The sequence below is a fragment of the Dermacentor variabilis genome, chromosome 4 (genome assembly GCF_050947875.1).
Source record: "Dermacentor variabilis isolate Ectoservices chromosome 4, ASM5094787v1, whole genome shotgun sequence".
Taxonomy (NCBI): Eukaryota; Metazoa; Arthropoda; class Arachnida; order Ixodida; family Ixodidae; genus Dermacentor; species Dermacentor variabilis.
Genome location: NC_134571.1, coordinates 59,408,296 through 59,434,146, shown reverse-complemented (window position 1 = coordinate 59,434,146; position 25,851 = coordinate 59,408,296). Strand labels below are relative to the sequence as shown.

General features: G+C 43.1%; 1 protein-coding gene across 4 annotated transcripts in view; it reads right to left on the bottom strand.

The window, feature by feature from the left end:
• Positions 1-25,851, bottom strand: part of rg (A kinase anchor protein rugose) — a 336,839-nt gene that overhangs the window by 195,583 nt on the left and 115,405 nt on the right. For all 4 annotated transcript variants that reach the window (XM_075689210.1, XM_075689211.1, XM_075689212.1 and 1 more), the window contains exons 16-35: positions 25,599-25,741; positions 23,492-23,589; positions 22,253-22,345; positions 21,708-21,816; positions 21,213-21,294; positions 20,587-20,710; positions 19,358-19,550; positions 17,392-17,721; positions 15,419-17,034; positions 14,291-14,444; positions 12,947-13,127; positions 12,673-12,821; positions 12,030-12,134; positions 10,594-10,897; positions 9,123-9,250; positions 7,643-7,783; positions 6,436-6,652; positions 4,907-5,033; positions 3,357-3,465; positions 1-299 (exon numbers count right to left, since the gene is read on the bottom strand). The exon at positions 1-299 is cut by the window's left edge and continues 17 nt beyond it. In XM_075689210.1, the coding sequence (XP_075545325.1) occupies positions 1-299; positions 3,357-3,465; positions 4,907-5,033; positions 6,436-6,652; positions 7,643-7,783; positions 9,123-9,250; positions 10,594-10,897; positions 12,030-12,134; positions 12,673-12,821; positions 12,947-13,127; positions 14,291-14,444; positions 15,419-17,034; positions 17,392-17,721; positions 19,358-19,550; positions 20,587-20,710; positions 21,213-21,294; positions 21,708-21,816; positions 22,253-22,345; positions 23,492-23,589; positions 25,599-25,741 (4,702 nt within the window). The remainder of the gene's footprint in view (positions 300-3,356; positions 3,466-4,906; positions 5,034-6,435; positions 6,653-7,642; positions 7,784-9,122; positions 9,251-10,593; positions 10,898-12,029; positions 12,135-12,672; positions 12,822-12,946; positions 13,128-14,290; positions 14,445-15,418; positions 17,035-17,391; positions 17,722-19,357; positions 19,551-20,586; positions 20,711-21,212; positions 21,295-21,707; positions 21,817-22,252; positions 22,346-23,491; positions 23,590-25,598; positions 25,742-25,851) is intronic.

The window sequence follows — 25,851 nt, the reverse complement described above, 5'->3', positions numbered from 1 at the left end:
TTGAGAGTGCCCTCAGGATGGCAAGAGCCATGAGGGTTTCGCACAAGCCGCTTGCGGCGTCGCGCATCATCTTCCCAAGCGTCTAGCCGGAGAAACTCCACCTGGCCATTCTCTGTGATTCGATGCGAGCTCCCTTTGGCGTTCTGACCCCAAGCTCCATGGCGGTTGGTCAGAATGTTCAGCACCTTCTCAAGTGCCCGTGCAGCCACTAGGGAATCACGACGCCGCGCTGCCGTGATAAGGTGGTCACACATCATCTCTTCCTCCTTGCGGTCCACAGCAGTCTGTGCACACAACGACTGCGAGAAATAGGACACACACTGTGAGACACATCTGACACCAATTAGAACACGGAAATTTCAATTTCCACTTGTAGTATTATATCATGGTCATGGATCATGCAGGGCACTAAATGAACTAAAGTTTAGTTAGAAGTGAAATCTTTAGTGGGAGCCCATCTAATCAGGGGCAAGCTTGCTTAGAGTAAACTTGTACCCTTGTCAAAAGAGTAAGAATGTGTCAGCACCTCATCAGTGCATTGTTCAAGCAATGTAAAAGAGTGGTGGTTGTTTATATGTGCATAAAGTATCACAAAGAAAGAATTTGCATATAAGAACATTATGACATATTACAGTCAAATCTCGATACAACGAATCTCAAGGGACCGCTAAAAATTGTTCGTTATTTTGAAAAATCGTAATGTTGAAAAAAATCTTATTCTCATGGAAAATCATAAATGCAACAAAAGCAGTAGCCAACCTTTGCTGGGAACACATCCGCTTACGCGTAAATGTCTAAAAGCATGGAAAAAAGCACTGAGTATTCGGAAATGAATGCACGTTTATTTGAAGAAATGGTGCAATCCCTCACACCTTTGCAATGTCGATTTGCTTTTTTCCAGGGTGCAGTTGAGAAAGAATATGCACCTTTTCTTGCAAAGAAATTGCCTCCGATTTTTTTCGTGCTGCTTCCAGAGCTTTTCGTGAACGTAGAAATGAACGTCTAGTGTTTAAAGCGAGCAAAACAGCCCTCCCAGAAACGTGCCGAGGTACCCAGTTGACGGAACAAAGACGGCGAGGGCCGACGAAGCGCGATTCCAAGTACAGGCGATGCCGACAGGGCAAACGTGCGTTTAAAAAAGAGCAGAAGCACAGAGAAATGTAGGCAGGCATATTGATGATGATGGTAGTGGCACATACGTAGCATTTGTCGTGGTTTGTGCTGTTGCAAGCAGATTCTTACGTTAAAAATTCTTTATTGTGAAGTGTTATTAAGATACGATGACAATGAAATTAAATGCATTATTTTGAACAATTTGGTATTCCGAAATTCGTCATTTAGGTAGAGAGGCCTTACTCCTCCGAAATTCGTAGTAGTGAAAGATTTTTACATTCAACCAATAAGCACTTGGTGGGGGATTTTTCGAAATGTTCATTAATTTTAAAAATCATTAATGAGAGGTTTGCTCTAATGGGATTTCATTGTATTTAATTATTGACCCCAGTATGGAGCCTATAAAGAAACTCCCATGCCAGGTGTGTTATTTCAGTGTGATGAATACCAACTCAATAGTTTAGGTCATAGTAAGGTCGTCTATTAATTCTCTTTACCAGTTCCTATAATGATCTGTTATGCACAAGTCATGTAATGCATAAAGGCAGAGACATGTTGGCTTCATTTTGCAAGACTTAGCAGCTCTGTACACTCACTCAATAGAACTAAAGAAAGTGATACACCGTGAACTCTCGTTAAGACGAACTCAGTTAAGCCGAATTCTCACATCTAACGAACAACATGGGCACGTTTGTTTGCTTTTTCTACAGACTCAATGCAAACAAATCTGTTTAAGACGAGCTGCCTCAGACATGCTCTTTGGTTAAGACAAATGTTCGGAGTGACTGCCCCCGCTACCGAGCCTGCAGGCTAGGGTGCCTCAGTGCACTGAACCTGGGGGCGTGCACATTGAGGCATCCTACTGAAGGCCTGCGGCGCACATCGCCCGTGGACAGAGGCAAAAACAAGAGGAGGAAACAAAAATAGACAGTGACGTTCCACTTCGCGAACGTGGGCGACGAGCAAATGTATAGGTGCAATGGTGCACACGAAATTATCAGCCCTCAGTGCACCTGTACTGTCCGCATCGCAGATCGTATTCAAGACAGGGCTCGAGTGGCCATGCCATACGCAGCAGCCGCCAGAGTAGGATGGGTCTTTCATTCGCTTACTAACTAAATTGACAATAAGGGTGTCAGCGCGCACAGGCAAACATGAACACATCACACTCGATGACCATGGACGCTCAATTCTCAAAACGCTGGCATGAGGAATTGCAGCAGCAGCAGCAGCGAGTGAAGTGACCTTCGTGCTGTCTATCGCTTCAACACAAACTAAGCGACGTGAATACAGTGCACGCAAAGCTACGAGCCATTGGCCCACCTAGACTGAGCCCCCAAAGCTTTCAAAATAAATCCCAGTCGACTGCAAGGAGCCGAAGTACAACACCCCCTCCCTCCCCTCCCCGGTGTCATGCAAGCGACAGAAGACGACATGCTTTCCCACCTCCATGTCCTCTTTTGCACATGCTGAGTCGCCATCGTCGGCTCACCGTCACACGGTTTCACCCACGCAGATAGCATATGGCGAGCCAGGACAATGATATGACGTGACAAGCTCGGTACATCCGTATCGCAAACAAAACCTGTAGCAACTGCCAAAGCAGTTTAACCCAGCATGTGTCCAGCTACATTCTTTCTCTGCGACACTTTGCCTCGTTTCTCCATCTCCACTTTGCTCAATGCCACCTAGACTTTCCTCTAGGTTGCGTTGCTTCGCCACACGCTCAGCGTTCTCCTTTGTACTTACGCTAGCTCTGAGCCTGCGCCGATGACCTGTGAGGTGGCAGATGCCTGCTTGACGTCCCTAGTGAACTTTTCCCAGCAGCACAAAGGCACAGAAGGATCTTTAAGGTCATTAGGTGAGATGACATCGTTTGTGGCTACTCGCCGATTTGCAGAGAGGTGCTGAACATCCATCACAGATTGGATTAAACCAAGCAAGAGTACCACTTAAGGACAGTTTTCTATTAAGCTCAGCTAAAAAATACTTTCTCTCATGTTTCCCCCATTGTAAGTCTACTTCATGTACCGTTTTGAAGTGAGATATTTGGATGCACCTGGTCACGTTGCCATATATTCTTCTGATAAGGCGAACAAATTTTCATGGTCCGTTCGAGTTTGTCTTAAAGGGAGTCTACTGCAGTTATTAGAACACACCACATGTGTAACACTGTACTATCATGCCCAATTTCACCACATGGTGAATGACAAAATAACTCGACAGCACACAGCAACAGGTACCTCAAATTCAGCGTGCTTGAGAACGTCGTCCGCTCGCATGCGGTTGAGGATGAACTCCGCTTCGTTGGCCACCCTGACAATGTGGTCTTTCATGGCATGGGAAAGCAGCCTGAGCACATTTGAAAGAAAAAAAAAACAGCATAAGTTCAAGCAAACATATATACCACAAATGAGTTTCAATGATAATGGTGCAAGAGATCCAACTATCATCTATTGTGTAATCCTACCGAATGTTAAAAATTGCTTAAAAAGAAAATTTCGATGGACTCCAGGCTGTCTTGAAGTCCTCTGGTAAGTTTTGTAAACAGAAGTAGTGAAAGTTTGTGCAAGGTTGCCATTTCCTATGCACTTCCTAAAGTGTGCTTGGGCACCCACATGCTAATTGCCGCATGGGCGTCAACAGATCAAACAAGTTCAGTGGTCAACAGCATCAACACACACACACACACACACAAACACACACAAAAAAAGAGAACTTTCTCTTTCACTACGGTGCAGTGGAAGAAAAACTTTTGTTTTTCCTTCCTTCACTGCATGCATCATTGTGGCTTTTTCCTGCAGAAAACCCAACTTACAGAGCCATTTGGAACTGCATGGAGTTCAATTTATTGAGTGTGGAGAAGATTTTCGTTCAATGTTAAATGTACATTTTTGCTATGTTGTTTTGCTGAAGCTTCACAATGTTTAGAAATTGTTCTATACTATAATGGAAATGGGTTCGATATAATTGGGTTTGACAATACTATTATGTTTTACGATTATTGATGTCAAAAGCTATTTGGTTGCCGAAATGTGGCAGAATGTGGCAGCTGCAACTGAACAAGATAGAAAAAAATAATAGCTGCAAAGGCAAGCAGCCATGCCACATTTTTCTGCATCTTTTTAGCAGAAAGAGGCCACATGCCAAGCTGAATGTCACCAGTTTCAATTGCTCACATGTGCCAGAGTAGCCACAAAGAGTTGTACTGGCGTTTATTTTCATGGGTATCAGACTTCTCAGAAAACGCAGTTTTGCACGATATTAGAATTATCCAAAAGTAAGTGTTCCCAAAGCAGCTAGTTATTAAAGTGAATAGCTTTCTCTAGCTCTTTCGCCCATTTTCGTGGATGGCGGTTGAAGGTTGGTTGTGGTGGTTGGACTTGCAAAGGACTTCCAAAGCGAAAGCATTTTGCAGGGCATGTTCATCGCTGAAAGCCAACTATGTATTATAGCTTTATGAGATGCACCATTTATACAACCACCTCTGATGCAGTGGTTAGCAGCTCTGTTCACTAAATAATTATTCAATGAAACACGAAGCACTACCTAAACATCCTCACCGCAACAAATACATGCCTTCCAGCACATCATTTCTTTAATAAAGCGAATAACTTTCTTGAAGGGCTCAGCTTTTTGCTTGCATTGACAATCATCGTTGATGGTTTCTGCAGAATTACTTTTTCTCAATACTTGGCATGTCACTTGTCCTGAACTTATGGTAAGAAGAAAAGAGAACCCAAAGATGAATCTCTCCTGCAAGTGCAGAAAGGTGCATGACATCTGTACTGACCTTCCTTCGTTGATGAGCTCGATAAAGGCAAGGCCAGCATGTTTCTGCAGTGAGTTCTGCCACTCCTGGGAGCACAGAAGCATCACTAGCTCCACCACTGAGGTGCTGTTCTTGAACGTGCTAAGCCCTGCCATAGGTTGGTTGTTGGGAAGAGAAAAGACATCAGGGCCTGATTATTTCTGCCACAACATGACACACTTACATATATTATTGCATTATAAGAGACAAGTGAAGCACTAATTAAAGAGTATGAAGTAGCATGCCTCTTTCGTGTTATAATTTGAAAACTCATACTTTGAACTACTATGCGTCTAGTAATAAAACATGGTACAATAAACTTTTGTTAATTCGACCCTAAACAAAGGTCCCGAGCGCGCCCAAGCATTTCTATGTGCCTAAACTTTATTTATTTCGATCCTAAAGATTACCTTTGCCAGATAATTTGAACTTGACCAGTCAGCCCCACATACCTTAGTGGACAGCAAATGCATTGAACATACATCATCTACCGCCGAAAACACTCGTTTCCGGCCTGGCATAGGAAAATTTTCAAGCAATAACCGTAGCTCACAATGCCTGACTACTGTATTTGCCCGATTCTAATTCACAGCTTTCTTTTTTTTTTTTCCATGAAGATTTGGTGGAAAATTGCCTGCATGGTACAATTAGACACGAAATTGTAACCGTCTTTGCAGCATTTGTATGCTTTACTGCATACACAACTTATTCTGGCAAAGCTGACTTAAAAGAAAACTGGCTGCCTTGGTGCAGCACATATTAGACTCTTTTTTCTTGCTAAAAAATAGGGCGTGCGTTAGATTTCTACTTTGTTTAGGAACTTTAATGTTATCTCTACGTTAGGTTTTACCTTGACCACACAGGAAGCAGGCTCGTGTTTGATTCTTGGGCGTGTTAGAAATGGGCAAGTACTGCCAGACGAATCAGTGGCGTGTTCTGATGTTTTTCTGTATCTTGTTTAATTTGACATGCTGAATAATTAGATCAATTTCATTAGTCCCATTAGGATCGAATTAATGGAAGTCAAATGTATTAGCCATAAATTAAACATACAAGCCATAGTGGTGCTAAGATATTACGAAGTGGCAAAAGTTGGAAACAAGATCCTGTTCTAGTTAGCTTTAACATGTTGACTATTAACCCTTTGCAGCCATGAGAATTTGCCCACTTTGCAGTTGTTCTGGTGAGGAAGGAATTCGCATGCTTAGGATGCTATGCATAAAAAGCAGTCCTGTGAACCAACACATAGTGGTTTATTTCAGGAAATATTCTTTGATTCTAGGGCTCTTGTACAGTGTACATCTGTCCAGAACCAATATTTTTCAGTGTCGGGAGGAACCTGACACAGGACTAAAAAAGGGCTAATCTGTCCATGACTGTACACACTTCATTTACCGGCCCACAAACGCTTAGGTGAGGCAGCGAACATTTTTGTAACTGTGCTTCTTAGAGACTTCTCCAACACAAACTCGGCAACAGTTCTCAGCATGCTGAATAGACTCAATGCTCACCTTTGCCTTCGACAAGAAGGTCCTGGCCATGCGAGCCGACGAGCGTGCGTGATAGGAAGGGCGCAAAGTCCACCATGATCTCGCGAAGCAGCGGGCACACGCTGCCGAGCGCGCCCTCCAGTTTCTGCGTCAGGCTCGCCTCACGTGCGCTCGGTGCCAGCCCACTTTCCTCGCCTATTTTGCTGGTAGCCACTGGCGTCATTCCGCTCTCAGGCACCTCCATGTAAAAGATGGCAGAGTTGAAAATGACTACCTAACATGCACTCAGAAGCAGGAGTAAGCATGATAGGCTTCCTTTTGTATCCCATTAACATTTACTGAATTGCTGCCATAGGAGGTGTTTGAATACCTATGGCACAAAGTAAGGAGAGAAAAAGATTTAGGTACAGCTCTGTGTTATGGTATTACTTGCTCATGGCATTTCATAAGCAGTATGCGAAGTATTACATTATAAGTGCTATCCGACTTCATGACTCTATACACAAGTTCTGCATATGCAACAGTTTTGCATGGCCTGTGAGATCCCAGTTGAACACTGCGGCTACAATGCAGCTCGCTGTACATGAGCTGAAATGCACAACGAAAGCAGTGTTTATTCTACTGCCTTCAACTCACAGCCAGTTCTCAAAATACAGAGGGTAACAATATGCAAATGACAGGTGCCAGAAATGATTGATGACAGAATGTCTAGTGTGTTTTGGCACTAACTATGGCCTTCTTTTCCTCATCTGGTGATTGAACACCTGGTCCATTTGGTCATCACTATCGCCTTCTGTTCCCCACCACTGCACTCATCCGATCAATTAATTTCTGCCTCCCACTTCACTCCCCCAACATGTTCCATGCATTTTGCATGCAGCAGCTCATTCATTTCTCTGAGAGGATTGCACTGTTCATAGCTGTGGGTGCACTGTTCGTGAATGGTGCGAGTGCATGGGCCTTGCCACAGACACATCCTTTAGGCTTCAGCAAACATGTGAACAAGTCTGACATCAATCTTTTCAAGCCTGAAACTGTGAACTCATGCTTAAAAACAAATAAAGTGGTGGAACGACAAGCAACATGCTATTCTTAAGGATTTGTATGGTACAGACTCCAGCCCAAGCTCTTTCACTGTAACCTGCTCGAAGGCAAGAAGCACTGCAGAGCCACTCTTGCGATATTATGCCATGCACAAAGTGGCAACAATTTCATTTTGGGGCCATACCTTGTTGAGGCCATTGAGTGCTGGCTCCTGGGGCACGAGGATCGTAGCCTGGTAGTTGTCCAGAGGCTCCCCCGATCCATTTACCGCTTCATGGTGGTAGGTGGTGGCTGCTACAGGGTGGGCAGGGTTGGGCACTGGAGACTGCATGACGAGAAGACAATGGGTATTACAAGGAAAGATCTGGCTTGCACTTTTTATAGCAAAACAATGCTATGAAGCAGCTTGATGCACTCTGCGGATCGTAACAGGTGTGCAGAAAGGAAAAGCAAGCCACACGTTTGACAAAGAAATATGTCGTGTTCTGGAAATCAAACCAGTGACCATCAGCAGACTGATCCAGTCACTACATGAGATGAGTTGACCAGACGGCCAGGGCACAAAATTTTACAGGAATTTGGCACTGGAGTGCAACCTACAGATTATGTGGGCCGGTCAAATGTGCAGTGATGTAAACAGATATGTCCTCAATCTACGTGTCCCTCTAACACCAGCATACTAATAAGGAAATAGATGCACATGGCTACTCTAGGTAATTATGCACCTTGCAATTTTCTGCAAGACTACAAAGAAAAAATATACCTTGCAAATTTCAACAGACAGAAATTAGGAGAGAATGGGTAATTCTTCATTAAATACTGTATGTTCCTGTGTAAAGGCCCCAATTGTATAAGAGCTGCACCTGTAAATAAATAAATAAATAAATAAATAAATAAATATGTCTTTTTGGTGCCTCTACAGTGCATAGTCTGTAAGAAGGGAGCGCGTCATCTAAGCATCTGCATTATTACAAAATTCCTATCCCAGTGCCCCATGGCTTGTTCCATTGCATTTTCTCCTCTGCCACCCTGTACGTTGCTTTTCGTAAGCAGAGTCTACCACTGTGCATCACATTGAGTGCACATGAATTGCACAGAAAGAGTTTCCACACTTTGTATGCACATCTGTGCAGTGAGCTTTCACCACTCCCATGATGCCTGAATTGAACGCAAGTGCTATTGATTGCAACACTCAAGTTTCATGTGAAAGCCCCGGTAGCTTTTTCATCATGTAACTTAGTGAATCTATCAAGCTACGCAGTAATGACCTATATGGAACTGTATACATTCATGACCGTTTCACCCTAATTAACTGAGCAATGAAAGAAAAACGGGCGTTTGCAAGACATCTGGGCACCAGATTGCTTTGATGTAAATGCAGTTTATGACTTGCCATCATCGTGATTATAATCTTGTCCCAGCAGTCAGTAATGGGAGTGGTTGATGTCTAGGTACCTGTCGCCACTGTTCAATGAAGAAAAACTTTTAACATAAGAAAAGTTGTGCATTTTGTGCCCAAACTGGCTTTATGAAACCTTCCCACTCTTCAGCATGTGCGTCATCCACAACAATAAAGTGCAATGCTTACTTACTTCAGTAATTTTTCGGAATTCTTAAGGGGCAAAATGTAGTGAAAACAAAAACAAAGAAAGACGTCTACTCACTGTGGAAATGATGGCAGCAGAGGAGTGAATGTTGGCCAGGATACTGGAGTCCATCTCTTCGACTACAATCACCTCATCCCGCTCCCCGTCTTGGCTGTCTGACCATAGCACGGACGCCTTCTCATTGGCTGCATGATATTGGAATAGAGATCACAGTAGTTTATATGTTTATATTTCATTTCATGTTTACCTATGACATGCTCTGCGTTCAGTAGAAACGTGGGCAAAAGATGCATGTGAAGCCCCACTAGAAAAAAGCAAGAGCCCAACAGCAGCAACCGCCCCTGACTGAATTGAGTGTAAGAAGTAAACCATTAGTACAGCAGTACAGAGTTGGGCAGTCATTTAAGAAAATAAAATCAGGTATTGTGGCATGCATCCAACATGATCATATGAAGATGGTTTTACAATTTTATCTAGTGCAACGTTTCAGAAACTAAAAAGCTGGGGACAGGGGAATGACAGGGCATGTGTTCATGTGTTGTAATTTATTTTTAGTACCACATAAACCTATACACAGGGCACACTTCTAGTGATGCACTACAGATAGCCAACAACGTTTATGGAAGGTCTAAAATGTCTTTGGTATGGTATAATACATCTCACAAATCTTTTTTAGCAAAAAGGTTTGACTGGTGCCTCCTATAAACTGAGTTATCAGCAACCAAATACACCTATTAGCACATCCACATGGCCTTGTCCTACGTTATATGTTTTTACTGAATTCAAAGCTGTACACTGAACCTATGCAACACAATTCCTATAACGCACCACCCATTAGCATGCCAAACTTTTGTAGTGGTGTGACCTCGTGGCGGTCATGTGACCTTGTGACCTTCCAATAAGTGACTGTGACATGCATCTGTATGTCTTCTTTCAGGTTGTGCCCTTGCCCAGAGAAATAAACTGAAGTGACATCATTCACTGTTGTGCTCTGCTTTCTCTCTTACAGGTTTAATTGACGGTTGCAGTCCTGTGACAACAAGCGTCATCATGAATATCCACATATGCATCGCACTAGCTGATTGGTGCGTATTGTTTGCTCGACTGCCCTTGGTGATGTTCACCAGGTGGTTTTGCACATTTTCCCATGACAATCCACTGAGCTAGCGGGTGCATAAACTGTTATGACAATTCAAGGAAGCTTTTCTCAATTCCACGAGGCACAGAAAATGCAGCCCAGTGGAAAGTTTAAGTTGGCCCCATGTACATATGTGCGCAGACTGAATGTAGGCTTATGGCATTGAAGACTACGCTATGACAAATCTTAACAAGTGCCGCACCAACCAAAAGCAGACTACAGAAAAGAAGAGGATATTTGTTATGGGGTTCCAAAAGCAGATGATGAACACCTTCTATAGTCCCTCCTGATGCTGATGTATGTGAAAAATAAAGAAATGAATGCTAAATAGTGGCTGTCTGGTGTGTATCAGCAAATTCAATGTGCAAAAGGGGGTCAGGAGGCAGTCACCTTGCGCCTGGGACTGAGTAAGGCGCACGGCTGTTGTGCCATCGGAGGGCGGCATGGGGACCGGATGAGTGGCATTTGAAGATGATGAAGGGGGAATCACAGTTGCAGCTCGCTGCTGCTGCTGCTGTTGCTGCTGCTGCTGCTGCTGCTGCGTCTGTGGCTGCTGCGAGCAGCAGGAGGAAGTGGACGAGGAAGAGGAGGAGGACGAAGGGGGCTCCAGGATGTCGCGGTACTTGGACACCATCAGCACGGAGATGAAGTAAACCACAGCCAACGCCAGGAACTGCGCCTGTTTGGTCTCATCCTGTGGAACGGGGACAAGGAGTGAAAGTAGTAGTCAGTGTTATGCTCTTCCAAGACACTCTCTTTTTTGGGGGGGAGGGGGGGGGGGAGGGAGCGTGTTACGTGAACCAAAGTTCCACGTTCCTAAGTTGCCTTGCATTGGCAGTCCTTAGGTGCGGAGGTCGAATAGAGCTTTAGAACTGAGGCAAACACAGTAGTGTTGGGTCATGCATGCGATGGGCTGCTGCAGTGAAAACAAAAAAGATGAACGAGAAAAAGATGAACTACTGCTTATAAGAAATGAAAACAATAAGACATATTAAGAAAGGCAAAGCCTAATTTTTAAAAAGGAAAAAGTCCTAAAACTTCATTACTTCTTTATGCCAGCTTTAGGATGTGCAGGTGTATCATTCACCAACCCTTGCAGAACGCATCTATCTAAGCATACCATGTGTGAGATGATGTAAAACGCTGCTTAGCATAGCTTTAACAAACTCGTGGATACTGCAATACAAATACAAATAGGCAGGCAAACAAACACTTAAGCATTTCCTTGCTATGCAGGAGATTTTTCATAACCAGGGGCCACCATTCAGAACCTTCAAACAAGTTTGTGTATGCACTTCTGTCATGCTGAATCATTGATTAAGAGTAATGGGAAACCTTCGGCATGCACACTTTGGTTTTTAATTGTTTAGTATGTAAGCCAAAACCTTACCCCTTTAGGCCTACAAGCTCTCGAATCGACAACCGCTATAAAAAGAGTAGTGATTTATTGTTTGATCTTTTTCATGTGAGTGAGTGAAAGTGATGGCCTACGTCATCATCATTTGTTTCTTACAAATATAATGAGTTAATAAAAAATTGGGTCAGATTCGGTGCTAGGCGAGAGCCGTCAGTTCGATGGCTGCTGCCATGTTAGTTTACGCTAAGCTTCCTGGGTGACCCTGTGCCCTAGGCTATTCCTTGATTTTAAGGTCTTCAGTCAACACAAACACAAAACCCATGATTAGGCTTGGGTTCTGTACACGTGCCCCCTATTTTCATGGGTCTCCCAAGTGCTTAGGTCTCCAAATCTAAACTAGCTATTGTTTGAGAAGCACTACCCCAACAGCGAGAATCTAGTGTGAATGGTACAAACAAAGGTGACGTACGTCTCTGTAGATGACAGCTCGCAAACGGTTCACATCCATGTCCTGCAGCAGCTTCTCTGGGTCTCGTATGGGGCTGCTTTGACCGCCAAGATTTTCCACAATGTTCTGCAGAGCATAGCAGGAGAGACACATTCTAGAGCCACAGCAAAAGAAAAAAAAGAGTCTGCAATGACCCTAAGGTAACAAAGTGATGATGACAATGATGAATATGAACACTGCTGGTGAAGTTGATCTTTTGGATGAATCTAACAGCGATCATGACCTAAGCTTGTGTTCATGGCCTCTGATAGAGGTTCCTTGGACGAATCAAAATGTGGCAAGAGAATACTGGAGAGAAAGATACATCAAACAACTGCTCCCACAAACAAAAAAATGTGCAAATGCCTTATGTCTTCATGCTACAATTTTGCTAATAACGCATTCTGTTCTGCAATACAAGGGGTAATGACGCACTCAGTATAGATAAAAAAGACAAGAATGCAACATTTTCTGTAAATGGCTGCAATTCCCACCAAAAAGTGCCCCTACTCTTACAACTCTTATGCTGGCTTTCACCACAAACAGAAGGGCAACTGAATCTGCCACACATTGTTGACAAAAGTATCACCATCAAACAACCAGCCAGCAAACAGTGTGGACAAACCTTAGCTGATGGCTGCACACCACCAATGAGTGCGTGAATTGGGTTAGGCCGCAGAGGGTCCCTAGTGGTGGGAGTCTGTGGTGTCACAGGTGTCAAGGGACAGCTCCTTTCCCGACATTCCAGGCAGTTGCGAACAGCTGCTGTACAGACTGCAACCAGCACAAACATAGCACAACCTCACCATATGATGTGTAAAAGGTAGCATGCAGGTTGATACACGAGAAACTCTCAGACATGTGCATGTGCAAGTGCACAAAGCCGACGGTAACCTCACCTAGCCTGAGGCACTGCCTGAGGATGCCTCCACTGGACATGTTCTTCTCAGCCTCCAGGTCTGAGAAACTCAGGGACGAGGCAAAGACCAGCACATCAGTCATGTAGACCAGCCGCTGGAGGAATGCTACAGCAACCTCGATAGCCATGCCCTGTGTTGGCTCGATCACGTCCAGCTCATGCTGCATGGGTTAAAGAAAAAGATGCTCAAGGTCCAATAAAGAAGACATGGACATAGTGCAACTCAAGTACGGCTCGGATTCAAACATAACGCTGCATGTAAACGTACTACTACTGAATAGGATAATGAAGTGGAAATGATTTAAGCCTGATAAAAAGCAGTAGCACTAGCGTTGGGAGCTGAAAGTGAAAAGTGTATAAAAAGTATTATACAATACTGTTTATAGAACTATGCACAGAAATATTGCAAGTAGCATTCAACGATCAAGCCCCATAGGAAAGATTTTAGTGAAAAAGCAGTAGTCATAATAAGCACACAATATACGTGTTGTTCATTCACATCTTTCATTCTGATCTGCATTTCGGCAACCCCTTGACAAATCTGGTGATCTTCATTTTTTTTCGGAAATCAGATTGAAATCAAGGGTGCCTAACCAAACTTTATATTTACTATGTTGAAATTGATATCTTGATAAGTCTGTTCTTTAAAGATACCTTCTACTATATTTATTCACAGACATCTCTATACAGTTGTTGAATCACCAATAAAATCTAGCCGAACAGGTTCCATTAATGTGTATCAAAATATTTCCTCTTTTTTTGCAGTTTTGAGAGAAAAATGGAAGCACTAGAAGCTTTCCGTGAGCTCTGAGATCTTGGATAGGCACCACCTTATCTATCTGCAGATAATTTGTTGGATTATATCACATATAAGGTACAACAAGAAAATTTATCCTATCAAGAACATTTTCCACTCTGTTGTAAGGATATCGCGAATGCAGTTAGCTCTAAACTGCAAGTCTGGTGCTGAGAAAATGATTATGTTTTATAGCATTCCACACATTTCATGATGCAATGAGCACATTGTACTTATATAACTGAAATACTTCAATGGTAAGGCATACCAGCAAATACTTCAAGGCATACTACTCTCCTTTTCTATGCACCATGTCAAAACAAAACTTGAAACAAGGCCATCAGTGCCGAAGCAGATCAAACAGGCATGCAAAAGACTCAATAAACAAACAATACAAACTGAGCCACAAATAGCAACAAGTGCAAAAAAAAAAAAAGAGCAAATGGCATGCACAGTCAGAGTATCCACTAAGTAATTGCTTTACGATGGCCATTCCAATTTCAGACAGTGATGAAAGCCACAGCTTACATTCGGGGAAGTTGCAGATGCTAGAAGAGGCAACAGCCCTCCACAGGCAATGATGATGTTGTCAGCCAGCTGAGAGATGAGGTGCACTGTATTAATGACGAAGATGGCATTCTCCCCACTGTTGACAAAGTCTATAACTGTCTTTGTGTTGTGGCTGCAAAAGAAAGAGAAAGACACAGAAAGGCATTTTTTTTTGTCACAACTGCACCTTGAAAAAAAGGGGGGGGGGGAGGGGGGGGCAGGATGAAAACATGAGTAAATAAATTTCTCTGAAATTGACACATAGGTCCTGAAATCCTAAGGCAGAAGTGTTATTACCTTCATGTTCTTGTTTACAAACCAACACAGTACTTTGAACACAATCAGTGATATAATACTAAGGCTATCACTACAAATAGCACCACAAACAACTGTATTACTTATTGAGGTGCACACTGAAGCCAATTCTATCTTGTCAATATGACATGATAGCAAAGGAAATGCAAGGCACCTCAGGAGCTCTGCTCATGAAACTGACAAGTGATTCAGAGTTCAAACTGTTCAGAGTGTATCCCTGCTGGCGTGCCCTTGCTCATTTACCATTTATTAAGTTATAATGGCACTTACTCTTGCCATGTTAACATCCTTGGTTACCTGCACATATAAACATATCTAGTATACAGGCTATCATAACCTGTAAAACAAAGAGAATGACGAAGTGGACTTCACCTAGCAAAGTTCCTTACTGTGGAGAAGCCAGCTTTGATGAGCACTATTTATATTTGCACACAGGGACAGGTCCTCGCACAGATAAACATGCTTTCAACTGTAAAGATTTTATCCGATATAATCAACCACAGTGAAAGATGTCACTGTATTGCATAATGGTTATTTCCAATTGCATTTTAACTAAAAGGCCTATTTGACATCTACCTATCTGCTACATCGACTCTGAAACTATGGTGTCTTATTATCGAGCACAAGGTCCACTGATTTCTTGCCATGATAACCAAACACTGGGGGGAAAAACACTTGAACATATGCTAAATACCTTGCATGGCCTCAAATGATGAAGTGTACTTCACCACCTCATGCCTCACAGCTGACACTGTTTTTTGTGACGTTAAAATCAATCAATGAGCTACTGACCTGCGCCACACTTGGATGTCTGTCTCGAGGGAGAAAAGGAGGTCAGACAAGAGACGCTGATGGATGGGTGACCAACGAAACTCTGGAATGCGAAACGGCGGACGTGAAGGCCCGGCATTGAACAGCTGCCTCCCACTGGCAGTCGAGCCAGCAGGGGCGATTTCTACAGACTTGGGTCTTGAAGGTGGCACCTTCTCGGCAGCAGCAGCAGTAGCAGAGGACGCGTGTGAAGCACTACGAGCACGACGAATAAGTCCAGCGTTGTTCGCGCAAACATCGTCGTCGTCATCTTCACCCGAGCCTTCTGTAGGAGGCGCATCACTCAGCCCCATCTCAGCCATGTGCTTGCGCTGCCGCTCAACTTGGGCCTCAATGGTGCTGATGCCACTTGCCTCAGCTGCTGCTGTTGTGTCATCTTCTTCCCCATCCAGCAGGTTTGTTTGTGCCAAAGTCCGCTTAGCTTCCATGCGTTCATCACCTATGTCATCCCCACCATCGTTGGCTGCTGTGCCTGAGACAGTGCAGCAGTTTCCATTGCTGTCAATTTCATCTTTGATATTGCTCACCGTGCTGGCATCATCGGTAACTCCAACACTGGGGTGCATGGGTGACTCTTGAGGCGACGACAACACTTCAGAATCCATGGCTGGTGGCGGCAATGGCACTTCCTCAGTGGGGTTCACAATTGCAGGAAGGTGGCTAACCAACTGTTCAGAGGCCACTATAAGTTTTTGTTGCGTTGGGGGAACAGGACTGTTCCCAGCCGATTCCTCGAGACTGCTGGCATCTGCACCACCACCACTACTCTCAACAGACTTCACAGGAGAGCCAGATGTAGAATGTTCTGACCGGCTGTCACCCTTAACTTCCCATTGCTCAGTTTCGGCACTCAGTGTCCCATCAGTGGTGTTTGATGGCTCTGCCACAGCTTGTGCTGTTGCTGTCTCCATCTTGTCTGCATTTGTTTCTGACAACACTTCATTGGCTTCTCCTTTCGCAATATCTCTCTCTGTGCTGTCCATGCCATCATCAGGGAGCGCAGAAGTGCCTTCTGAGGTTTCACTTCCATCACCACCCTGGGCATCTTCAAAGACATCACACTCAGCTGATACTTCACCTCCTCCTGCTTCATCTCTATCTGCAGATGTCTCAATCGTGAAAACAGGGTGCTCTTCCTTGCTAGGTTCTAAGACAGCATTCGGTTCTGCACATTCTTCCTTCGCTCTTTCTTCAGTTTTACAATCTGCACATGCGGTAACTTCAGCACTGTTAACCTGATCTCCCAAGGCAACCGAAGACTCCCTATCTGTCAAGCATGGATCCTCGGTGAATGTGTCTGGTAGGTTTTTTTCAACGTGCTCAGGTGAATTCTCCTGAACATCCTTGCCAGAAGACATGTCGCTGGGGTGGGGAACAACATCGGGGGAAGTTACAGGCTCTCGTGTAGCATTATCTTGGGTGGGTGATGCATCTTCCTCTGCAGGGGTGCGCTTCTCTTCAAGGCTAGACTTGCCAGAGATAGTCTCTTGGACCGGAATCACATCGGGACAGACAACGGTCTGATTTGGCTGCATAACATCCACTGGGCTTTCAGAGATTTCAACAACTGGAACAACCTGCAATACAAATGTTAACAAAATCAGATGCAAGGCAACAGAAAGAATTCACAATGAGTGGCTCGTTACACTCAGTTGTGCTTCCCATCATCATCATCGTACCCATTCTGTAGCTCTAAAAGTTAGACAACCAGTTAGCTGCCCTACGCAGTTAGCTGTCCTACGCAGTTAGCTGCCCTACGCATTACGTGTCCTGCCAATGGCATTGACATACAGTACATTTATAGAGATGCTCAGTGCTGAAGCTTGATACTGAATATGATGCAAGATAACTTCTGAGGCTGGGAATTAAAAAAAAGCGACTCTCGTTATATTTGTGCAAGTACAGCAAATAAACATATAAGTGGCCTTGCTCACATCATCTGACGGCACAGGGTCTGGCAGCTGACTTGGTGTGGACGGTACGATGGACGGGAAAGTCACAGTCCCCCTGGTGGCTTCTTCCTCCTCTTCCCCCAGCCCTTCCCTGACCTGCACAATGTCTGGTCTGGTGGCTACAGTTTGGTCTTCAGATACCCTGCGAGCAACAGGGAGATCTGACTCTGGTGGTGGACACCGGTCAAGGCCCGAAATGGTGCTAATTGGTCGCTTGCGACGCACAGCAGGGTCAGTGATGTGGTCCACACGTCGCTGGTCAAAGTGCTCATACATCTGAGCAAAATGCAGCTTGTACTCTTCCAGAGACACCTGCAGGATAAAACAGTTTCAGGTCCTGAATGAACCATTTCTGAATGGACTTGTCTTTATCATAGCTAAGAATATTAAAAAAATTAAATTGTGGTGTTTCAGATGCTAAAATCATGCTCTGATTATGAGGAACGCCGTAGCGGGGGACTACGGAAATTTGGACCACCTGGGGTTCTTTAACGTACACCTAAATCTAAGCACATGGGTGTTTTCACATTCTGCCACCATCGAAATGTGGCCGCGGGGGCCAGGATTCGACCTTGCAAGCTCGTGCTTAGCAGCCCAACACTATAGCTACTAGGCACTAAGAGTATCAACTAAGTATGTCTTCAACCAACCAATAAGGTGGATTTGTTTCAATGAGGACTGCCTGCAACAATGAGAGTCAACAGCTTCTCACCATGCCCTGTGGAACTTTAGCCCTAAACCTACACAGACTCTCACATTGGATATTGAAGAGTCACTTTTTAGAAATGCTCACCTCTGAGAAATATACTGCTTAGTACAGTGACTATCCAAAATAAAGACAAGGTTTTTTAATGGAACTATCTGGGTTGCTCTCTTTGCAGTCTAACCTGTTTTTCCTACTCAACTGGTGGCTGCAGACAAGAACGCGAACAAATTAGAGGTGGGCAATTCATCAATTAACATTCCACTTAATCAATGCTTTAACCACAATTATTATAATAAAAAATTATCAGTTAAGGTCATATGAGTAAAAATCAGGCAAGAGTCGGCCCCGGCGTCGCTGCTTCTCTTTCAACAGCACGGAAGGAGCGGCAGATTGAGCTACAATCTTCCAACTAAGACGATGCCCATGTGCGCTGCACTCTCAGTGGGCACAGAAACCAATGCAGCCTCTGCTGTTGCTGCTAATACAGGCTTTGAATAAAAAACAGCGGAAATGCCAACAAGGCTCGCACATTCTGTGATGAGAGTGTTAGCGAAACTAACAAGTTCTTCGGGCTCCTTTTTGACGGACAATGTTAACCAGCATTTGTTCATTCTTTCTCGTGTTTCATTTTTATATGCACTGCCCAAGAATGGATAGGTTCCAACTCGCCCACTTTTCAATCCTTCCCAGATTAACAAGCTTCTCCGACTTCGCACTTGGGGTTATGGCTGTGTCTGAGTATGTTGCTTGATATTCCCATTAGCTGAGTCTGTCACTGACATGATAATAAAGGCCACTGTTGTCAATTTGTAGCAAATTTTTCTCTAAAGTTTATGCACATAAAGCACCAGTTTTGATTATGTTAGCTCACATATATATGTAATTATTCAAATATGATTAATCAATTACTTAATCAACTGATTGGTTCTAATTATTTATTATATTTTATTCAATGTCTATCATCACAACAAATACAGGCAAGCTCCTAGTAAGAAGCTGTATGTTGTGCCTTGTGCTTACATGTTTGTGTGCAGCCAAGGACGACAGCACAGAGTGAATGTCAACTTGCTAGCAAGCATGCATGGTTTGAGAAGTAAGGCCAAGGAGAAAAAATCGAAAATGTTCGGCACCAGTTAAAGTCTATGGAAAGTTAAATGCTTTTAAGAGTGTAGAAAAACTATCACATAAAGGCAACACTATGCAGAAGAATATAGTATCCAAAAAGAACCGTATGCAACTGACCTTGGAATGAACGATAGCCAGCGTGTCGACCCAAACTCTCCATCCTCCATACTCATACTTGATGGCGTGATGGAGAAGCATGCGGAATAGGGAGTAGACCATGTCCGAGATCTTCTGCTCCTCCCCGTTGCGTGGATGAATGTACGCCATGGCCACCAGCCACTCTTGCCACACGGACATTTGAAGCACTGTCCTGAAAGTTCACGCAAAACAATCACACACCATTACGCCATCTAGCGAGTTAGTGACTTCATTCTAATGTAACTGTAGCGCTTCGCAGGAATTTCAGGAGCAGCACAATGCTTTCAAGGCACAAATGAGCACTCTTCCAGCAGGCATCAGGAAAAAGCAATACCACAAGCAAGTAATTTTACTTTGACAATAATATAGATAAACACCACATGGGATGTGCACATGACCTAGCTTCAGAGCCTTTCTTGGCTATGATACACGGAGATCAAGCCTATATTCCTCCATGTGTTTTTTTTTTATTTTCACGATACTGCGGACATATGTCTAAGCAGGAGAGAGTTCCGACATAAGTACGTACAACCAAAAGTGAAGATAGAAAAATTCACAAGGGTCATAACAGAAGTAATGATACAGTCAACAAAATATGTCACGTGGTCAGTTGCAAACAATGGGAATTTCCAGGTAAGGCGTTCCAATAACTACTTGTTCTCAGGAGAAATGAATATTTAAATTTATATTTACTATTGGCACTTAATCAGTGGTTGCACGTTTCAGCTTGAAACACATTACTCAGAGGTACAGTATGCTTATCATTGTAGTTTTTGAACATAAAAAGATGTTATGGAGTGTAAAATTATTTTGTTCATGTGGATATTTCCTTGGTGCATATGGAGAACTGCATAGTGATTCCATGTGCCCTTTCTTTATGTGATTTCTTTCTTTAACACCTTGAGAACCCTGGTCTCTCACAGGTTTTCAGATCTTCTAAATGTGTTGAAAGCTGAATGCATGGACAATGATAGCATATTGCAAAAGGAGCAAGATGCAGGATGTGTTCTACTCTTGTTGGTCCTTAAGTTTAGCATTATTGCACTAAGCACCAATTGTGTCACGCTGTCGCTGGAAACTTTATTAGCATCCCTTCAGTGACATAGAATGCTACAGAAAGCCATGGCACGAGGACCAGCTTAACATTCAAGTAAAAAATAAGCAGGTGAATTATTGTCCGGCCACCACATACAGTAACTTCGTCTTACCTTCTGTTTTCCCTGTTGTTGTTACACAGCAGAGTCATATCAGACAGGAAGAGTTTCTTCACCTCAATCAACTCCTCGCATGGCTTTGACTGACGGATTAGTGTAGCCACAACCTTCAAGATCACTGCATTGGAAAATGAAGCAAGGTTCTCAGAAGGGCAGAAAAGCAAAGTAAAGCAGTTAGCTTAACAAGTATGTTTAGCTGCACAATAGAAAAGCTGGCTTTCTTTGCTTCATAACTAGACAAGTCAATTTACTCACACATGCCAAAATAATTACCCCAATGTCACTACACAAATCACCTCGCAATTATCACATCCTGTAGCACTTATTAGGTAACTGACATATGATGGTTGCCACAGTTTTTACTGGCATGCACTGCTGCTGGCTTGGCACTATAATTTACTCATCGGTTGCTTGCCACATTTTCTTCTTTACAGAAAAGGTGCTCCATGATGAAGTATTTCTAGCTGTCTGTTAAGGCTTAAAAGATTAAAATTAAATGATTTTGAAAGAGTGTCATATGAAAAAGTCCATGCCAGGGTGTCATATGAAAAAGTGGCAAACCTGACAGTCATTCTTAATGTAGGAAGCACTGTCCAGAAACAAGTGAGCAGCCAACTAACTTGGGTTTTCCAGCCGGTAGTGAGACTCTGGCTCTGAGTGCTTGGTGTACAAGATCTGGTTGGATATGTGCTCCGTCAGCATCTGCACAACAAAGATCAACATAATGCCAAAACGACACAACATTACACATACAAGAAAATTACAGCATCAAATGTGCACATTCGTATTCGTAGGTCCATGTAGTCCCAATGTATGCAAATGCTGCAACTGAAGGTGTCATTCTTGCACTGAATCGCAGAAACCTACACAAGTTCTTTTTTATATGTTCTAAAAGAGAAACTAAATATCAATGAAAGCTTAAAATTCTGGCTGGGTATTGACGCTGATTTTCCACAAGCACTTCGTCTCAATGACTTCTAGAGAAGATTGTTTTGTGAAACCAAAGTACCAGTCACAATGCAGCTTGTACAAGCGCCAACATCAAGTAAACTGGTTCAACCAGAAAGGCGAAATACCATCAAGTATGCATGCACACCTAAATGCTTAGCACTTGCCTCGTAAAGGGCGTTGTAAGTGGCCATAGTCAGATGGTCAGAGTGCAACAGTAGCCGTTCTGCCAGCAGCATGTACAGGTTGTGCGGAGTCATCACATCGTGCTTCCGCCTGAAAAGCCAGGGGCACATTTCAACACCAGCAATTTCATTTCAGTTTTCTGGGCAGGGTGGTGAACAGTACCTGGTTATTTACGTACACTGTGTCTTAAGTTTATGTAAGTGAAGTATATACTCGAAAAGCCTCAGAAAAACACAAGGGCCCCTTGACCTGGGACGGGTTGCATCGGGCCAATGTGCCTTCATAAGATGCAATGCAGGTACCGTCTTTGCATTGCCGGTGAGTTGGCCTACTATAACCTAACCTAAAGTACAGCAGGTCGGTGGAACTCAGGAAAGATTGCCTAAAGTCAGGCATATTTTTTTTTTACCTGAGCTGGTCAGGTGGTGGCTGGCTGAGGTACCACAAGGCCAGGTATTCCCCAAGACTTCAGAACCCATACGACCAAGTGATAAAACTCTACACAAAATCGATATTGCTATCTTACTTGTGCGTGCTTCTGCTGAGGAAGTAGCCGAGCAGCTTCAGAGCCTGGAGTCGTATACTCTCATTTGTTGAGCCCAAAAGTTTGAAGATTGCCCTAAAAATAAATCGATGACACCACTGTGATGCTGCCCCCAACAAACACACACAAGAGAAGTTAGCCTCAACAAAATTGAAAAGGTGCTTATTTCTTTCTTCTCCAGAACAGTTGGGATGAAAATGGTAAGAGAGCAAAAGTGTACTGCATATAGCACCACATTTTACATTATTTGCCTACTCACAAACAATAAACATTTTTGGTAACAATAGGTATAATTGATATAGCAGACTTACTAAAATGCTTTGTTGAACGTACATAAAATCTAGGCACACCTTCTACAGGGGAGCCAAGTGAGTGTAGTCATTAAACAGGCGGTATAATTTGCTAATATGCCGAGCAAGTGCATTCATTAAATGGTTGTTCTTTTTTTTAAATAAGGACTACTACAAAATTCAAGCTTGCAGTGAAGGCTTAGGCTACAAATGACTTGATGCTTTCAGCGACAATACAGCCAATATTCAACACGTTTTCAGCATGGTGTTGCCCAGTGTGATGGTGTCCATATTGTGCAGTACAAAGACCACACTTAAATAAATGATGTAACTTGCTCCATGTTGTTACTCATTAAAGTAGCGACACTACATACCACATTTTGGCCATGATAACAGTGCAGCTATCACGCTGTGTGCAGGATGCAAATAAGTGGACTCTGCTGTTACTCCCATAGCCTGAAAAACCATAGAAACGCCTCTTCCCACACCACTACGGCAGCAATCATCATTGCATTGTCACATGGAATAATAGACATCAAGTGGCAGCTTTAAAATAAAGAAGCATTTCATGCCTTCTCTATTTCTTTTATGTGCAGTTAGGGAAGAGGCTAAGTGCTCTTTTAGAATGTTGTTCCAATAATAAGCATGCAGTGTATTTAAAACCTTGCCTTTTAAGGAATAAATGCACTACTCTTGAGCGACATTTACTCATTTGGACAGCAAATAACACCAATTCTTGTAGCGCAATTGCAGCCCCTATTCCCAATGCACAGCCTGTGCTACGCTGTGCTTTGTGTGGGTGTTCGTAAAGACTCTTTCAGGAGGCCTATTGTTTAATTCTCCTATGCATCTCAGGTGAATATCATTATAGACCACATGCTGCAACAGGGTTACTCAATGATGCTAGTCTGAAAAGAGCGAGTCCTCTTACCTCACACCATTCTTACAGTCAAATGCTGGAACCATAGATGCCGGATGCTCAGCCATCAGGTTCATAAGCATTTGGAGTACGTCATGAAGGTTTTCATCCTGCAAGCATAATTTTTTTTCCTTTCTGAGCTCACAATGACCAACATGCTGATGTGTAAACATTCGAGTGTAACACATTTCTTTTTTATGCAGTGAAAGACCTCCCTCTCTCGGTTTTCGCTGCATGGTTTGTTTTAGAACTAGTATGTTTGCTCCGGCGTGTCTGTATATTACCACTCGTGAATTGGCGCGCACGTGGGTGGGCGTCGGTTAGTTTGAGTTTTGTTCTGCAGGCGATTTCGGCTTCTTGCACTTGCAAAACTGCTAGCTATCTCGTTACTAATCGCTCAAAGGGTGACCGCCTGTTACTTGCTCGTTTATTGCTCACAGGGGTGCACATACGAAGGATGCCGCCGTCCATGTGCTGCCTTTCTTTTTTTTGAGACTCTTGAAAACTAATCGCCTCTGGTTGGTGATAAGATGAAGATTAGCGCAAGTTTGTCACACATTTAGCTTTTTTGACAGGCACACAACCACACAGTTTTCTTGAGTACGCTCACCTACGCAGTTCAATTATGCTATGGACGTAAATATTAGTGTAAGAGCATGGACATTTGAGACTTGCGAAATATTCTCATGTGCGCATTTTCTAAGCCTTGAACTCCTTGAACTATGCATATAACAATGCATCAAATTTTTAATTCTTATAAGTTTATTTTCTTTTTTATTGTTGTTATTTATGAATAAACAGTACACACAAACACACACACACGCACACACACACACACACACACACACACACACACACACACACACACACACACACACACATATATATATATATATATATATATATATATATATATATATATATAAACAGTACATATATACCAACACAAAATATGTTTTTCTCACTTCACAGTCACCCTGGAAAAATTACGGTAAATTTTGTTCGAAATTGGGTCCCTCTGAAGAATTTAAATCTGCAATAAAAAATATCGACCCCGGGCGGTCACATACGGCGAAAGAAATCTACTCTGAATGGGTTAATTGTTGCTCTAATTGTGAAATGCCACTTAGGTGGTTGCAGAGAATCATGAGAGACACAAAAATGAAGTGTTTACAGCAAGGTAGACATAGTGCATTCACTTTTTCCACCAAATACCAAAAGCCCGCGAAAGATGAAAAATACTACACATAGCAGCGCCATCAAATAGTCTCAGTGGGAAAGCAAGCTGCCCATCACAGGCTTGCTGTCCAGGGCAGCGCATTTCTTTTTATCTTGATATGCAATAATGGCTGCCAGCTGTTCACGTGCCGTGGAAAGAACATGCCTGTCGTTATCGCCGCCGTTTGGCCCAGTAACATATGAACAGCTTGCTTTCTCACTGAGACTGCTTGACGGCAGTGTTATCCCGTGTAAATGGATGCGCAGTCATATGGTGCTTTTTATATTTCGTAGGTGTTCTCTATTTGCCATAAAAGGTAAACACGCGAAGCGTAACTTCGAACAGCAACAAATTTGATTTAAACCAATTCAGTGTTTGCCTAATAAGAGCAAAGAGCATTTCTGCATTTCAATTGTGTATGAGTGCGGTTCAGCTTCAAGTTATAGCATTTTCATAAACCGTGTGTCCCAGCTAATTTAGCCTAATTGTTCAATGAAAAAAAGCATTAAAAGAACACAGTGAAAAATACAATTATAAACCCTATGGTGTTCAATTGTCGTTGCTCTTGCGCTGTGTTTCTCTTGATTGTTTTTTTCGTTGGACAGCTTGGCTAATTAATGTTAGCTGGAACACTCTATATAACCTGCTAGTGTGTCACGTAAACAATACTTTCACAACAGATACAAGCCTCATCAATGCCTTTGCCACAGCACATACGAGTTATTGTAAAGCACAAACAAAATGGTTGGGATCTCTATCACAGTACTTTATGCACCGTGACATCATTTTCAAGATTTTAGGTATGCAATATTTTCACAAGAGAAACAAATCATCAACACGCTTGGCGTACCACACACGAGTTATTATAAAGCCTGAATGGAATGCTGGGTGTCGGGGTACCTCGTGCACAGTGGTAAGGTAGTTAAGGATGCTCTGTAGTTCATCCTCTTTGACGCCATTGCCTTTGAGGATTAGCTGTTTGAGGAAGATCAGCATGTAGGCTCGGATTGCCAGGATGTCATTCTGGTTTGGACGGGGACCATCTGGGGAAGGGGAAAAGATCAGGCAATATTAGAATATCATGCGTGACAGAAGTAAGTGTTCCAGTCAGGATAGGTTTAGTTTGAAGGCATGTTAATTCAGAACTATATAC